General features: G+C 45.2%; 1 protein-coding gene across 2 annotated transcripts in view; it reads left to right on the forward strand.

Annotated features, from left to right (window-relative positions):
- Positions 1–16,469, forward strand: part of EXOC3L4 (exocyst complex component 3 like 4) — a 424,048-nt gene that overhangs the window by 367,554 nt on the left and 40,025 nt on the right. For both annotated transcript variants that reach the window (XM_086937846.1, XM_086937847.1), the window contains exon 11: positions 1,766–1,918. In XM_086937846.1, the coding sequence (XP_086793972.1) occupies positions 1,766–1,918 (153 nt within the window). The remainder of the gene's footprint in view (positions 1–1,765; positions 1,919–16,469) is intronic.

A 16,469-nucleotide genomic window follows, 5' to 3' on the forward strand; every position in this document is an offset into this window, starting at 1 on the left:
TAAACATATATCATACTAGAAGTAAAGGGGCCAGTAGCCATGGGAGGGTACAAATGATGACATGGCCATAATGGGAAGGACTAACAAGTCTCATAATCAATCAGAAGGCAGCATGTACGAAAGACAATGACACAATCCAATTAAAAACATGGGCAGAGAGTGGGCGGAGCTTCCACTCCATACTCCACTACTGCATGCTTCACAGAGTGAGCAGCGCATGCGCACTGCCGCAATAGGCTTGACCTAAAAAGAAGGGCCAACATAGGAAAGGGGCTGACCCATTGCCACATGCAGTAAGCTGTCACTGACGGAACCAGAGTATTTGGTGGATTCTTTTCATGGCGAGAGAGGGAATCTTTCCAATGCTGCATAGTTTATGCCATACAACTCTTTATTGTCAACCTGTAGCTGCTTTTTGTATTAATGAAACTAGTTCACCGTCCTTCCACTTTCCACGCTGCACCTGTTAGGCTTGCCCGCTACCCACGGGTAATTCAGTCGCTATATTTGGAATATGCAATGTTACAACGCATGCGATACATCGCATACCATTACAACGCAAGTTGTTACAAAACGACTTGCTGTAGGGGGCTCTGGAAGTTGGAATAGAATAATTTACTATTTCAACTCCAGTCAGTGTAACATTAAGGAAGATGTTGGATTTTAAATCCAACAAATTCTGCCCCCCTACAGCAAGTCATTGTAACGACTTGCGTTGTAATGGTTTGTAATGTAACAACGCAGTCATTGTAACAACTGAGTTGTAATGGCATGTGATGTATCACATGCAATGTAAACAATGTTTTCCCTATATTTGGCCTATATTCGTGGCCATTGAAACTTAAGCTGCTATTGCTACGTTTCGCTATGTCCACAGTTCAGCTAAACTCATTGTACACATGGATGATAGAGCAAATGTCAAGGCTGAAGTAGGTATTGCTCTTCCTTCCATAAATTCTTAATGGTTTAGTTCAGCTCACATTCTGGTTATAAATCTAACTTTGAGGCATAACATAAATTATCAATGTCAATAGCCATTTTAACATCCAATAATCACAGCCTATGATGGTATGACATCTGGGGCTGTAAAACTCATCAGTATTATGACCAGATTTTGCATGAACTTTTTAGCTCAATTGTCTTTAACCTTCTACTAAAAATGACGAAGGCTGCACTGCATGAAAATGTTGGCACACATTTCCAATCTCTGGGGGATCGATAAGTAACAATGATGAATTGGCAAATCATTTAGAGCTGATTGCAGTCCCTCCGTTTTTGTGGTTTTAAATACTTTTGTATTGTTTGTGTTGTTGTTATAGTTTGATCACCTGACCTACTATAGTAGGATTTTTTTATCTTAAGGATTGCAATGTTATGAAATAAGGGAAAAAGGTGTTTCTCTTTTCCTGCTCGTGACTGCATTGCCTTCCATCGGGGTACTGGCAGGGTGCAAGCCCAACCTGTATAGAGCAGGCACTCCGACACTGCGGAGCTAGCAGTCCTGTGGTAGCTGGGTCGCCGGTAATGTGTTTTTGATGGCAGGGCCAGTAAAGGCTCTGCCTTCAGACACTAATAAGATTACAAAGTTCTATTTAAGGTGAGGAAAGCAAGTGGTAGGCATTCGTAAACCCGCCGAATTTCTTTATTACATCCATCTTTAAATAAGGCCATGGTTGTCGACCACCATGCTGAGATACATCATGGAAAATAAGACTTGAACTTTCTAGTTCTGTTCTAACACTATACTTTATGTTTTGATTGGAAGGATTTTCTAACTGAAGTTCACAAGTACTTAGTCAAGGAGTACATATCACAGATCATGAAACAGCGATTACGCCTAAATAGGACCAACCGTGGCGAAGCAGCTGATAAAATGAGAGAAGAAGGAGAGCTTATAAACAGAAAAATCACAAAGCTCGTAAGTACTTTATTTTGTTGCTTCTGTTATTCTCTAAGTAGACAATGGCACTATTTCAAATAAATTATTTTAGGTAAAATATATTTGTTCATAAATTCTATGTGTGTATCCATTGTACGCCTGAACATTTATACCTAAGAATGCTAAGAATGTTGGTCTTCCGCCCTATCTCTTACTCAATAAACTTAAACGTTGCTTTATAATGCCCCTCATTGTAAATAATATTAGATTTTGCACTTTCAGTGCACGTACTTTATTCAAACTTGTAGTTTATCTACTAGGCTCTGTGGCATAGCATGTTTGATGAGATCCCCTTCTAACACAGGTCATTCTGCTCCAATCACTTTGGGCGACCCAAAGGCATGGACAACGTGAGTAACAGACCTGGAATAAACAGGGGAAACAGAGCAAGATTTGCAAGTCAAAATGTGAATGTGAGAGCCACCATTTTCAGAAGTTTATATGTCTGTCGTTTTATCCAAAAGTCATGAAGTGGTTATGATTCATGACTATTTCAAAGAGTTAAAAAAAGTGAGAAAGTGATCAGTTTTTGCTCACTTCTCACTGTTTCTCCTTCACCTACCTCATCTCTAAATCTCATGTCTCCATACCTCAACTCTCTCTACTACTCCTCTCTCTTATTCACTACTCTCTACCTCACTACTCTATCTCATTGGTCTACCTCAACTCTCACACACCACCTCATTATTTGGTCATCTGGGTTGATAGCGCTCTTACCTGTGAAGATCACGCCAAGTCTGTTGCAGGTACCTGTTTTGGCTTGCTGCACGGCCTTAAACCCATATTGTTTTTTTTTGCCCCCACACTCGCCAGCTGATTGTTCAAGCCATTATTAGAGCCAGCTGGACTATTGCAATGTTCTGCTCCTTGGCTTCAATAAATCTGTGATTAAAATGCTGCAGCGCACTCTGAAGCCCACACGCTGTTTGCCCTGCCGAGGCACTGCTCGGCCACCAGCCTTCTTTGTCACCTATATTGACTGTCTATAGAGCAGAGAATCCATTTTAAAGCACTTTGCTCACAAAATCCTTGCAGGCTCTGGCCCAGCGATTTTGAGTGATCTTGCCATCCCTTCATCCCAACACATGCTCAATGCTCGACCGACCTCCACCTTGCACGAGTCCCTTGGTTTCACAGAACCAGAGCGTGAGGGCGTTCATTTAAGGTGCTGGCGCCAACCCTCTGGAACTCTCTCCCTCATTCCATTACAAGCATTTCTTTCCTCCTAGTCGTCAGAAGTGCGGTGAAGACCTGGCTCTTTCGATGATCAGTAGCTTCCTTTCCCATCCTCTCTTCCAGGCAGGCTGCGCTGGGACGTCCCTTTGCCGGGACAGCCTTGCGCTTTACAAATCATATAACATAACATAATATAACATAACATTACTAATTTCCCAAACACTCTCTCTACCTTCCCACCAATTCTTTCTTACTTATTTATCTACATTACTCCTTTATCTCTGACTTTGTCTGTAATCTACATCCTTTTCGACCTGCGCTTTCTCACTCATCTCTCGTTGTACCTCTTTCTCTCTTTCAACTCGTCCTCTCTACCTCACAACTCTCCATCATTATACAATTCGCTACCTCCATTGTATCTCTTCCTCACCACTCTCTCTCTCTATCTCTCCTCTTTTCCCCTATGTTAACTTTGCCTCTCTTTCGCTACATCAAATGTTTCTCCACTGCACTTCTCTTTTCTCTCTACACTCCTGTTTCTACCCTTCACCTTACTCTAATTTTGCCTCAATCTCTTCCTCACCGCTATCTCTACCTCGCATTTCTCTAGACTTTTCTCACTACATGACCTCTTTACCTGACTACCTTAATGCTCTCTGCTTCTACCTTTGCCTAACTATCGCTCTTCCTGCCTTACCTCTCTCTTTCTCCCACTCTACCTCACCCACTGGTGAACACAACAATCCTCCACCTCTTTACCTTTAGCTCTCTACCCTAATCTAATACCCAACCTGTCTTTCTACCTCTCTACCTACATTTTTGACATTCTGTCTCTTTTTATAATTTTCAGGCTACATCATTTTTCTCACTTTACCTTCTGTCTTTGCCTCCCTCACCTAGCTCCCTACCTCTTCTCTATCTACCTCCTTCCTCCTTCAGCTGCCCCCTTTTACTGCACAATTCTCTTTAACTCTCTGTCACCTGCCACTTATTAGGTCCTGAGGTCAATGCCCGGCCAGAGAAGAGTACACATAGAAAGAGAAGAGGAGGTACCAGTCAGAAGAGATTAGGAATCAAACAGGAAAGTATCAGGCTTCACTTCAAGTAATCCTTGAAGCAGTGCATTAATTGTTCCTCTTACTGCAAGAATGTCAGTTATAAATACTTATTCTTTTTTTGATTATGAATATCCAACATAAATTCGATCCTCTATAGGCATGTTTTATTTTAAAATTATGCATTAGTCCGCAAAACATATTTCAAGCCACCCTTAACTTATAAACAGCAATGCATATGCTTATTTAAAATGAGATAACAGAATCAGAGAGCGCAGACGTTACTCTCCAGATAGAGGTAGTGATAACATCAATAAAGTCTTTTCATTTTAGATGATGTAATGCCTCTATTAAGGTCCTGAAAAGCAAAACAACAGTAGGCCCTATTAATCAGTTGCAAGATGCAACTGTAATCACCTGAAAGTTTCTAAAACAAAGGCAGTCAAAGGATTTCTGGACTAGTCAATTGTAAATCCAACAACCAACTCATGAAATAACAAAGTTTTTAATCAGAATGCCGCTGAACTAAGAATTGTTGGGACTGGAATAAGCACTATCAGAGAAGATATGCAAAGGCCTTCATTATGACTTTTGTGGAAATCCAGATTAGAGTGGAGTTTTTAAAAACTTTTTTATTGGTTTTGCAAAACATTCATACGAAGTATAAAAAAATAAAGGTAGAATCAATAGCAAGATTTTGGAGTCGATCACACGGTACTGTAATGTAATGTAAATTGATACTTGTATAGAGCACTACTCACCCGCAAGGTTCTCAAGGCGCTTGTACGAATACCGCTGTGGAACCCATCCTGGCTTTCCCTGTGAGGCATCCACTCCTGGGCACCCCCAAGGTGGAGGCCAGGCATCCTTAGCGTTGTGGGGGCCATTGTGGAGATTAAGCAAGCTATTGCCCAGAGTTGCAGAGTGGGACCCATGACTGGAATAGGCACCGAGGCGAGAATTATCAGGTCTGAGGAATTTTGAGCCCAAGACCCGCCGAGGCGGGGAATTGAACCCTGGTCCCGGGCTAGACGTCTGCATCAGGGTCTGCCGCTCTAATCATTGAGCCACACTTCTCCACTACTCAAGCCATTCTTCATGTGGCCATCCTATCTTTATAGAGTGGCCATGAAAGTAGGAGTTTTTCTCCAGACACAATACTTTGGGAAATAACTGGTAACATGTATCAATAGAAATAAGACAAACCATGCCGTAATTGGGAGCTCAACCCATATACTATGTGCTGTTTCTCACTCAGAGGCAGAACCTTGAATGAGTAGATAAACCTCACCTAATAATTACTGCTATTTGCAATGCTAGTATTTGGAGTTATCAAGCAAAATACCAGGACACTCAGAATAGGTGCCTAACAGTGTCCAAGGTCACATACATGATTGTCTCCCCCTCCAAAGGAGCAGGCCTCCATGTGAACAAACTTAGAGATCTGCCAATGGCAACAATTTTGTTATGATCACATTGGAGTGATCCTTGGTACATCTCAAATAAGGGGGGACATAAACTCCATGGAATGATTCAATCCTTTTATATTGTCAGCAGCCCTTTATTCCCTGGTGCATCAGTGTCTCATGGAGGATGGTGAGGGAGGTGCAAAGGAAAAGCAGGAGAAAAGAAAGAAGCAGAAAGAGAAAGGCAGGTGGAGGAATGGAGGAAATTGAAAAAAGATAATTCAATAGGATAAATAGAAAAAGAGAGGCGAGGGAATGTAGAGTAGTTTTGGATGGAGAACTAGCTGGGAGAAGAAAATGATAAGAGGGAAAGAAGAGGTAGGAGAGAAAGGAGGATGAGAGATGGAGTAAAAGACACGGGCAGATGGATTTGAGATCTGAAACTGTCCCAAGTCATGTAAGAATAGTTCATCCAGTGATGGATTTCCTTTGCATTCTGGTTTTCATTTCACATTAAAGAGTAAGGGATATAAGTATTCAAATTCAGAGTAAGAATAAAAAATGTTGGGTGGTATTCAGTTGATATTTAGTAACCTGAAATGCAGGAGGAATGGGATGGGAAAATGAGAGGGAAAGCTAGAAAATGTGAAGGGGGACCGAAAGGACCTGGAAGATGTAGAGAAAGACAAATAAGGAGAGCAAGGCATATAGAAGGTAGAGTGTGAGGTATTGTGGGTAACTGGAAAGAAAGAGGGGAAAAAAAGGTAAGTGAGAGCGTTGGAGGGAGGAGAAAGGAGAAAAAGTGAACAAGTGTGTATATGTGTGAGAGAAAGAGATAGCGAGGTTGACCAACCCTTAACCCTGCACTGGTATCTGCAGTTAAAGCTGATGAATATCCCAAATCTGCAGTGTTTGCTCACATTGTTAGCCTCAATGCTTAACCTAACTTTCACATGACCATTATTCCGTTACCAGACCTTTGCAATGTTAGCCCCCCCACGAAAATCCTTGATTCTGCCACTTCAAGTACATGTTCTTTCCAGCACTGAGTTAGCCCTAGCTCCTTATCAGCATATATGTATCTTCACCTCACTCAGTACCATAACACCATTGCCAGCTTCAGTGCATCCTTCCTCTCCTCTTATCAGCTTCATGCATCACCACCTTCAACAATGATCCCTTTCTTCGCCGATAGATTGCATATATCTACATCCCTTACTAGAAGTCTCCAAGCAACACTATTACATCCCAGGACCAACATCCACTACCAGTTTTTTGTCATCCACACATGAGCACGTATCAGTCACAATATACCATTCTCTGTGTTAGAACTTGGGTTTCCGATAGTCAGAGGTATGCACTCTTTCTAAGCAAGAGCCACAATCTTAGTCAGGGTGAGTTAGATACACATACTAAGTTAACCTGTGCTCACCCTCTGGTAGCTTGGCACAGAGCTAAGGCTTAACTTAAGAGGCAATGTGTAAAGTATTTGTTCAACACTTTAGAATGGTAAAACAGGGAAATCACCACACCAAAAGATAACACACCTTATTAGAAAAATAGAGCTTAATTTATTGAACAAAACAAGACCAAAACTACAAAAAAGTAATAAGTAGAACCGGAGTTATGAATTTCAAAATAATATCTTGAAATATAGTTCTTAAAAGCATTAAGTGGCAACCAGGACTATGTGGTCGTGCTTGACCGAGACAAATTAAAATATTCAACCTACCGCGACACAGGTTGGATACAGGGACTATCAACACTACAGGAGCTACAGGGGGAAAGAAAGGGCAGGCCGTCCCCCACTCAACGCACTAACCACAAAAGGCCTGACCTGAAGAGACAACATGTCTGGGTGGAACTATGATGGTAATTTGATTTTCTTGTTGTAAAGTGACACACCACAACACTTTGACTATTATGAGGAAATGCGCATGAGAGGGAGTTGCAAAGTATAGAAACCCCTCAAGTGTTGAAGTTATAGCATTAGGTGTTGTCTCTTCTGGTTAGGCCTTCTGTGGATACAGGGACTTACCTTGTCCCTCTGCAAAGTACCTTGGTTGCTCCATCAACTGAGCAGAGATACGTGGAGCAGGAGGCAATCCGTCAGCCCCAAAATGCAACATTTGTAGGCGATGAGTCATTGTCGAGCTTCACAAATCAGCGATGCGTCATTGTTGAACCCTTCTGTTGTAGGCAATGCTCTGTCATCAACCCACAGAGCAGGCGACTGGGATGTCTTCGAAGCGACGACTTATCGGTGTCAATGGAGTTGAATCGGTTCCAACCAGTGCAACATCAGCGATGCATGAGTTTTCACAGTTGCAGCACTTTGCATTCACTTCCAAGGGCCCAGTACTGGATTGGCACCACTCGGCAGGTCAAGGCTCTCAGATTGCAAAGGACAGGTACTGCTGGGGGTGGATTAAAGTCTTTGATGTCCCTGAGACTTCCACCAGGAGGCAAGTCTAAAAGTCCTTGGAATTACTTTGATTCTGGGGTGTAGAGATACAGGTCAAATCTTCTCACTCCTAGGCAAGGAGGGCAGCAGGTTAGGATCAGCAAAGCAGTAGTCCTGCAGATTCATTCAGAATGACTGTCCTTTCGGTAGTCCAGCTGTCTGTCTTCCTCACAGAGTATCCTCAGATCCAGAAGTGTCTTGAGGTGATTGTGTCAGGGGTCCAGTGCTTATACCTAGTTTTGCCTTTGAAGTGAGGGAGAATTCTAAGAGAGGCCTTAGAGGGTACAAAGGGCCTGTCCTTCCTGACCCGACTCTAGACTCACTACAAGGGGGTATACAGCCCTTTATGTGGGGACAAGACAATGTAAGTGTAAGTGTCAGGCCTTCATCCCTTCCTGCCCAGCATGACCCATCAGGATGGAGATGGCCCACTGGTCACACCTAAGTTCCCTTTGTGTTTAGCTGTCTAGAGGGAATGCACAAAGCCCAGCTCCCATCCAACCAAGCGTGTTTTCAGAGACAGGCAGAAAGCACCAAATAGTTAAAGTAAGAAAATGCCAATATGTGACATTTTCAGAATTACAACTTAAAATTAAACTTTTCCACGAATTAGTGTTTTAAATTGTTATTCCAGAGACACCAAACTTGGAAGTTCCATCTCTTTCCGAAACCTGGACCAACACCACCTCGGGACTGGACATCACCATCGCCATTCCCCAAGGATACAAGATCTTCAGGAAAGACCACCGCACCCGTCTAGGAGGAGGAGCAATTACAATCGTCCACAAATCCACAAACCGCCTGAGCACACTCCCCAATGAGCCCACAGACCTGACCAGACCAGAACACCTTCACTTCAAGATACTGGCCAGCCCTGCCTCCACCCTGTGAGGAATTGTCATCTACCGACCCCCTGGATCCCGCTGACTTCTCACCAACTCCATCACGGACATCATCTCCACACATGCCATCACATCCACCAACTACACCCTACTGGGAGACCTCAACTTCCACCTCGACAACCAACTGGACCCCAGCACCACATCCCTCCTGGACAACCTCCACAACATTGGACTCCGCCAGATCGTGACTGAACCCATGCACTCAGCAGGACACACCCTCGACCCCCTCTTCACAACAGGAAACTCTATTACCTGCAGCCACACCGAACTCCCATGGACTGACCATCAATGCTTCCACTTCACCCTCAGAACATCCACCATCCACAAACACCAGCACCTGCTCTCACGATGAAACTGGACCAGAATCACTGATGACCTGCTAACTTCATCACTCAGCAACTCCACCCCAACCATCGCGGAAAACAACAACCCCAACACCGCAGCCCGAACCCTGCACAGATGGAACTCCGACAGCTCCAACACCATAGCCCCTCTCAAGAAAAACAACACCCACGCCAAGAAAGCTAGATGGTTCACCACCAAACTTCGAGAGTCCAGACGCACTTTCCGCCGCATCGAAAAGGCCTAAAGGAACACCAAATCCACAGAAGCACACAACAACTTCAGAGCTGTCACCAACGCCCACCACCAACTCATCAGAAAAGCGAGGAAAAAAGCGATTGAAGACAGAATCTCCACTCATGCACACAACAGCAAAGAACTCTTCAACATCATCCAGGATTACGCTCAACCCACCAGCGAGTCCATGGACATCCCTCCCTCACAAGACCTCTGCGACAAACTCAGCACCTTTTACCACCACAAAATCAAGAGCATCTACGACAACTTCGACAAAGACAACAAACACACTGAACCCTCACCAACCACCCCGACACCCTGAAGCCAGCGATTGCCCACGTTTCAAACTGGCAACAAAAGGAGGCAGAGCTTTTTCAGTTCAAGCACCCACCATCTGGAACAAGCTGCCGGAGGTGCTCCGTAGAGAGGCCAACCTACTTCGGTTTAGGAAAACCCTGAAAACTTTACTTTTCAAGGACGCATTTACATCCCCGTAGTTAATTTAACATCTCTATCTTCACTTCGTCCTCTTGTTGCTGTACTTTGTCAGAAGCGCTTTGAGACCTGTCGGTGAGTTGGCGCGATACAAAACTCAGTTACAAATTACAAATTACAAATTGACAACTGGACAGCCCTCATCACCGAAGACACACTGAAGATGATGAAGTCAATCCGCTCCAGGGACCCCACAGACCCCTGCCCGCACGACATTTTCAACAGAGCCGCCAACACCATTGCACCCATGCTCTGCCACACCGTCAACTGCTCCCCGGTAACCGCCTCGTACCCTGACGACTGGAAACACGCTGAGATCAATCCCCTCCTGAAGAAACTCTTGGCGTACCTCACCGACCTAAAAAACTACAGACCCACCTCCCTGCTCCCGTTCCCATCGAAAGTCATTGAAAAAGCCATCAACATCCAACTCGCCACATTCATCGAAGAGCACAACATCCTCAACACCTCTCAATCCGGCTTCAGAAAAAAACACAGTACGGGAACTGCCCTTCTCGCCGCAACAGACGACATCTGTACCTTACTGGACAAAGGAGAAACAGCAGCCCTCATCCTCCTCGACCTCTCAGCCGCGTACAATACAGTCTCTCACTGCCCCCTAATACGCATACTGCACGACGCAGGGATCCAAGACAAGTCCCTCAACTGGATCCGCTCCTTCCTCTCCAGGATAGCGCAGTGGGTCAGACTCCCCCCCTTTCCTCTCGGACCCTACACCTACCACCTGCAAAGTCTCCCAGGGGTCCTCCCTCAGCCCTATGCTCTTCAACGTCTACATGGCTCCGCTTGCCCCCATTGTCAGAACTTACAGACTCAACATTGTGTCATACACAGACAACACCCAACTCATCCTCTCCCTATCCAACGGACCCAGCACCGCCAGACACAACTTTCGAGAAGGCATGGAAGCCATTGCCAAATGGATGAAAAACAGCTGCCTACAACTAAACACCAACAAAACAAAATTACTCTTCATGGGCCCAATGCCTGGAACGACACCTGGTGGCCCCCTGCCCTCGGAAGCCCGCCCGCCACCACGGTCCATGCATGCAACCTGGGAATCATCCTGGACTCAGAGCTCAAAATGGACCACCAGATCAACTCTGTCTCGTCCTCCTGCTTCCACACCCTCCGCCTCCTACGTAAGACCTTCAAATGGATTCCCCTTGAACACAGAAAGACCGTCACTCACGCCGTGGTCACCAGCAGGCTCGACTACGGCAACGCACTCTGTGCCAGAATAAACAAAAACCTCACCCGCAAGCTACAGAACATCCAAAACTCCGCCGTAAGACTGGTACTCAACCTGCCAAGACGCTGCCACATCTCCTACCACTGCGCACACTCCACTGGCTCCCCATCGAAGCTAGAGTCACCTTCAAGATGTTAACCTATGCTCCCAAGGCCCTCCACGACACCAGACCAGAATACCTGAACAGCCGACTCAAATTCCACGCACCCCAAAGGAACCTACGATCAGCCCAGCTCTCCTACGCCGTGGTCCCCCACACCAGAAAGACCAGATCGGGAGGCTGCTCCTTCTCCTTCCGCGCAGCCAGAGCCTGGAACGACCTTCCGCTCCACCTGAGACAGATAACATCGCTCCCCATCCTCGCAAGAAGCCTCAAAGCCTGGCTCTTCGACAGATCCCCTCCTTGATGGACTGGAACCTGGGACCCCCAGCACCTTGAGACCCTTACGGGTGAGTAGTCGCACTTAACATACACCTGATTGATTGATTGATTTTCCAGTTGGAAATTCCACCTTTAGAAAGTAATATGGTAATCCCATTGTTAACCTAAGGGACAGATAGGCCTTCCAGTAGTGAAAGTGAATCTAAGAGTATTTTCACTACCATAATATGTACATGTCCTACTTTTTAAATACATTCTAAATCAGAAATCCTGGGGAGAAAGTGGACCAAAGTCACTTGCGACTCACTTGAACCCGCTATGGCCAACTTGAACTGGCAGCCTTCGGACAACCTTAATCCCGATACCGAGAAGTTTAATAGACACCTCTCTGCAGCTGTAGATATCATTGCCCCTCTCCAATCTCAAACCTCGGCTCGCGCTAAACCTTCCGCCCCCTGGTTTTCCCAGATTTTGCTCGAAGAAAAAAGCAGATGTAAGAGACTTGAGCGGCTCTGGCCTCTCAACTATGATCCTCCCGCGAAAGTCAACTATAGAACTGCCCTAAAAGATTTCTACAAACTCCGACAACTGGCTATGAAAGAATATTTTGCCGCCAAAATCAAGACCGCGGACAACTCCACCAAAACACTTTACCAAATTGTGAAAGAATTCACCAATCCAGTGGCTCTGGCGTGCCCCACTGAACCTAGTCAAGAGCTCTGTGATGGTCTATCTGACTTTTTTCACAATAAAATTTCTGATATTTGTTCCTCCTTCAACTCCGCTGAGGGGACGGGGGAGAAGATTACCCCATTGTGCCCACGCTCTAGTGAAGCTAGGCTCTGCTCCTTTAGGCCTATCTCCCTTGGCACGGCCCTCCTGAAAATGCAAAAATGCAAATCAGGCTCCCCTCTTGATCCGGTTCCTGCTGAGTTGTTCACTTCCCTGGCGGCCAACATTCATCCACTTCTTTCCATATGGAACTCCTTCCTTCTCTCCGGTCACTTCCCCTCTGTTTGGAAACAGGCCACAGTGATCCCCATCCTGAAAAAACCTGAGACCGACCCTTCAGTATTTAGCAACTATCGCCCCATATCACTCCTCCCCAAACCTGCTAAAGTACTAGAAAAAGTCATACAAGAACAACTAGTGAAATTCCTGGAGATAAAAAATCTCCTTCACGACTCTGTCTGGCTTCAAATCCGGCTATAGTACTGAGACGGCCCTTCTGGAAGTCACTGAGACGATCAGGGAGAGCGTGGACAGAGGCGAGGTAGCCATGCTGGTGCTCCTCGATCTGTCCGCAGCGTTCGACACCGTCTCCCATTCCATACTATTAGACCGGCTTCACGAGATAGGGATACAAGACTCCCCCCTGGCCTGGATTAAACCTTTCCTGACTGACAAAACTCAACAGGTGTGGTGCCGTCCCTACTTCTCCAAAACAAAAAAACCCTTAGTTGTGGCGTTCCCCAGGGGTTGGCACTCAGCCCCCTCTTTTTCAATGTTTATTTGTCTCCCTTAGCAGATGTAATAGAGGCTCACGGAGTCAGAGTAGTCTCATATGCTGACGATGCTCAGCATATTTTCACCTTCAGAGACCACTCTGACAATACTCTCATGAACTTTAAAACCTGCCTCTCCGACATAGTCTCTTGGATAACACTGAACACCTTGAAATTAAACACTGACAAAACTGAGGTTTTATTTTTTAACCAAAAATCCCCTTTACCATCGACAATGTGGTGGCCTCACGAGCTGAATCCCCCTCCTTCTCCGGTGCAAGTAGCGCGTAACTTTGGCATACAAATTGATAATGAGTTGGCTTATACGATCCAAATCCACAAAGTGACCTTTTCCTGTTTTGGCAAGTTGCGTATGATAAAAAAATCGCGCCATACCTACCAATGGACTCTTTAAAAACAATTGTTCACGCCCTCATTAACTCCCACCTGGTCTACTCTAGCGTCCTTTATGTGGGCTCCCCAGCCTACCTCCTACACCGGCTGCAGATTGTGCAGAATGCTGCAGCCAGGCTGATTTCTAAAGTTCCCTACCGCCACTCTATCTCTCCCCACTTAAAAAATCTTCACTGGCTTCCGATATCTACCCGCATTCAGTTTAAGGCCCTGGTCCTCACTTTCAGGGCCTTGAACGGGAAAGGCCCTGTATACTTAAGAAATAGGCTGAAGTTAGTACACTCATCACGTGCACTTAGGTCCAACCACCTCCACCTTCTGTGACCCCCCGCTTCCTCCTTTCCAGGAAAGGAGGTAGAGCCTTTGCGGTGGTGTCATCAAATCTGTGGAACTCCCTCTCATTGAGCATTCGACTGATTGAGCTGGAATCTCAATTCAGAGGTAAACTCAAGACATGGCTGTTTTCCAAAAACTAACTCCTGGTTTTGCCGTTGCCGTCCACAGCGCACCCCACGGGGGTAGCCGTGCGCTCTACAAGACTCATAAATAATAATTCTACCCTGCCATTGGGCCTTACGGGTGAGCTAAATGTTTTTAAAAGTAAGGTTTGGGCCAGGCAAGAGGGTTAACTTACCAGGTCGACATAGCAGTTTAAAACTGCACACACAGGTTCAATGGCATGCCTGAAACATGTTTAAAGGCCTACTGAAGTGGGTGGCACAATCAGCGCTGTAGGCACACTTTTAACATTTAATTTACAGGCCCTAAGCACATATAATTCACTTTACTAGGAACCTATCAATATATTTAGTATGTCAATTGTGTAGAAACCAATATTACTGTGTTTTAAGTACAGGGCACATGCACTTTAGCACTGGTTAGCAGTGGTAGAGTGCCCAGAGTCCTAACTCCAGCAACAATGAAGTTAGCAAAACATGAGTTCAGAAGACAAAAAGTCAGGGAGACCACGCCATGGATGTGAGGTCTGTCCAGTTCATTCTTCAGAGTCCACATACCATGTAAGATCAGTTCCTGTAAAATCATTCATGCAAACATTTCTTGCAGTATTGCTTGTGTTAAAGATTGTGCCATAGGACTGACTCCTTCCACCCATGAGAATGTGGAACTTGGCACCATTTACAGAGTCAGCAGTTAGTCATAACTCGGATACAGCCAACTTAATCGAGTCTCACGCCTTAGATATACTATTTATCACGGAAACTTGGGCAGACGAAGCCTCTGGCATAGACCTGGCATTGGCCCTCCCGGGGGGCTACTCCATAATTCGGGCGTATAGGATAGGAAAAAGAGGGGGTGGGCTAGCCATCATTTATAAAGATGGCCTACAAGCTAGAGGATCGGCCGCAGGTAGCAGCCTGGACTGCGAGATTCTACCCTTTGATATCGCTATTACAAAAAACTACGCCTTTAAAGGCCTCTTGCTATACAGACCCCCAAAAGCGAAAACCCCCCAGACAACTTCTTGACCCTTTCCTAGAATCTAGCCTAAAAGAGGCGAACTATACCATACTGGAGGACTTCAATCTTCATTTAGAAAAAAACACAGACAGAAATACGCTGCTCATCTCACAGACCATGGCCAGTTGCTCACTGACACAAAGGGTACCCATTCCGCTGAGCATACTCTGGATGGAGTTTTCTCCTCAAACACCAACTTAACGATTGATGAAATTGTTCTGGTACCTTGGTCGGACCATAAAGTCATCAAGTTCTCCCTGGCGATTACGCAAGCCATAAGGACAAGGCCGACGCAAGTAAGACACTATACACATCAGGACTGGGCCAAAGTAAACGTACCCAATTTACAGGAACAACTGGTGCTGTCGACCCCTGAACTAAACCCTGATTGTAACATAGCTAATGAGCAAATAAATAACTGGATCAAATCCGCGGTCCTAAAAGCCACCCCCATAAAAAAGTTGAGCTCAAGAAGAAAGAATATCTCAGAACCGTGGTTCTCTGAGAAATTAAGGCTACAAAAACAGAAATGCAGGAGGACAGAACAGAAGTGGAGGGCCAACTATGAAGAAGGGGCTAAAGAAACCTACCGTTGGACTCTGGTGTCCTATGAAAAATTCATTCTGGAAGAAAAATCTTCTTATTTTGTTAAGAAAATCAATGAGGCCAAAAATTCTTGTAAAGAACTGTTTTCTACGGTCAAGAAATTGACTAACCCTGATGCTAACACCAAAATAGAGGGGAGCACTGTATTCTAAAATACACTGGGACAATTCTTTGTCAACAAAGTGAAGACAGTATACAAATCTGTTAGATCCACCAATCACCACAACGCTCCACAAACAGAGGCTTATCCCTACCTCTGTGGGTTTAGAGAAATTGGAGACTCAGGGTTCAGGTTTACAACCCCATCAGCAGAACAGATTCATCAAATAATTCTGGAAAATTAGGTCTGGAGGTCTCACGGACCCGTGTCCACCTAAGGTCTTCCATCTGTTCCCAGAGCTACTAAGTAAACAACTCCAACTACTTTTTGTTAAAATAACTAGCAGCCCGTCCCGAAGTTGTCCGGGAGCAATTAGGCTTCAGGGTCCCCGACTGCCCTGACGTTGTCCGTGGGTCCCCCAGAGCCTTCCTCCATATATTGCAGTATTATACCTCTATGTAAACTTTGTACGCTTTTGTAACCTGCACACGTCACTTTTTCCTCCTGTAATGCAGTATTATACCTCTATGTTTACTTTGCACGCTTTTGTAACATGCACACATAACTTTTTCCTCCTGTAATGCACCGTTTGGCTCACTTTTGTAATGCTCCGTTTGCTTCCTCTTACTCACGATGTACGCTTTTGTTACCTGCACACGTAACTTTTTCCTCCTGTAATGCACCGTTTGGCTCA

The sequence above is a fragment of the Lissotriton vulgaris genome, chromosome 9, assembly GCF_964263255.1.
Source record: "Lissotriton vulgaris chromosome 9, aLisVul1.2, whole genome shotgun sequence".
Lineage (NCBI taxonomy): Eukaryota > Metazoa > Chordata > Amphibia > Caudata > Salamandridae > Lissotriton > Lissotriton vulgaris.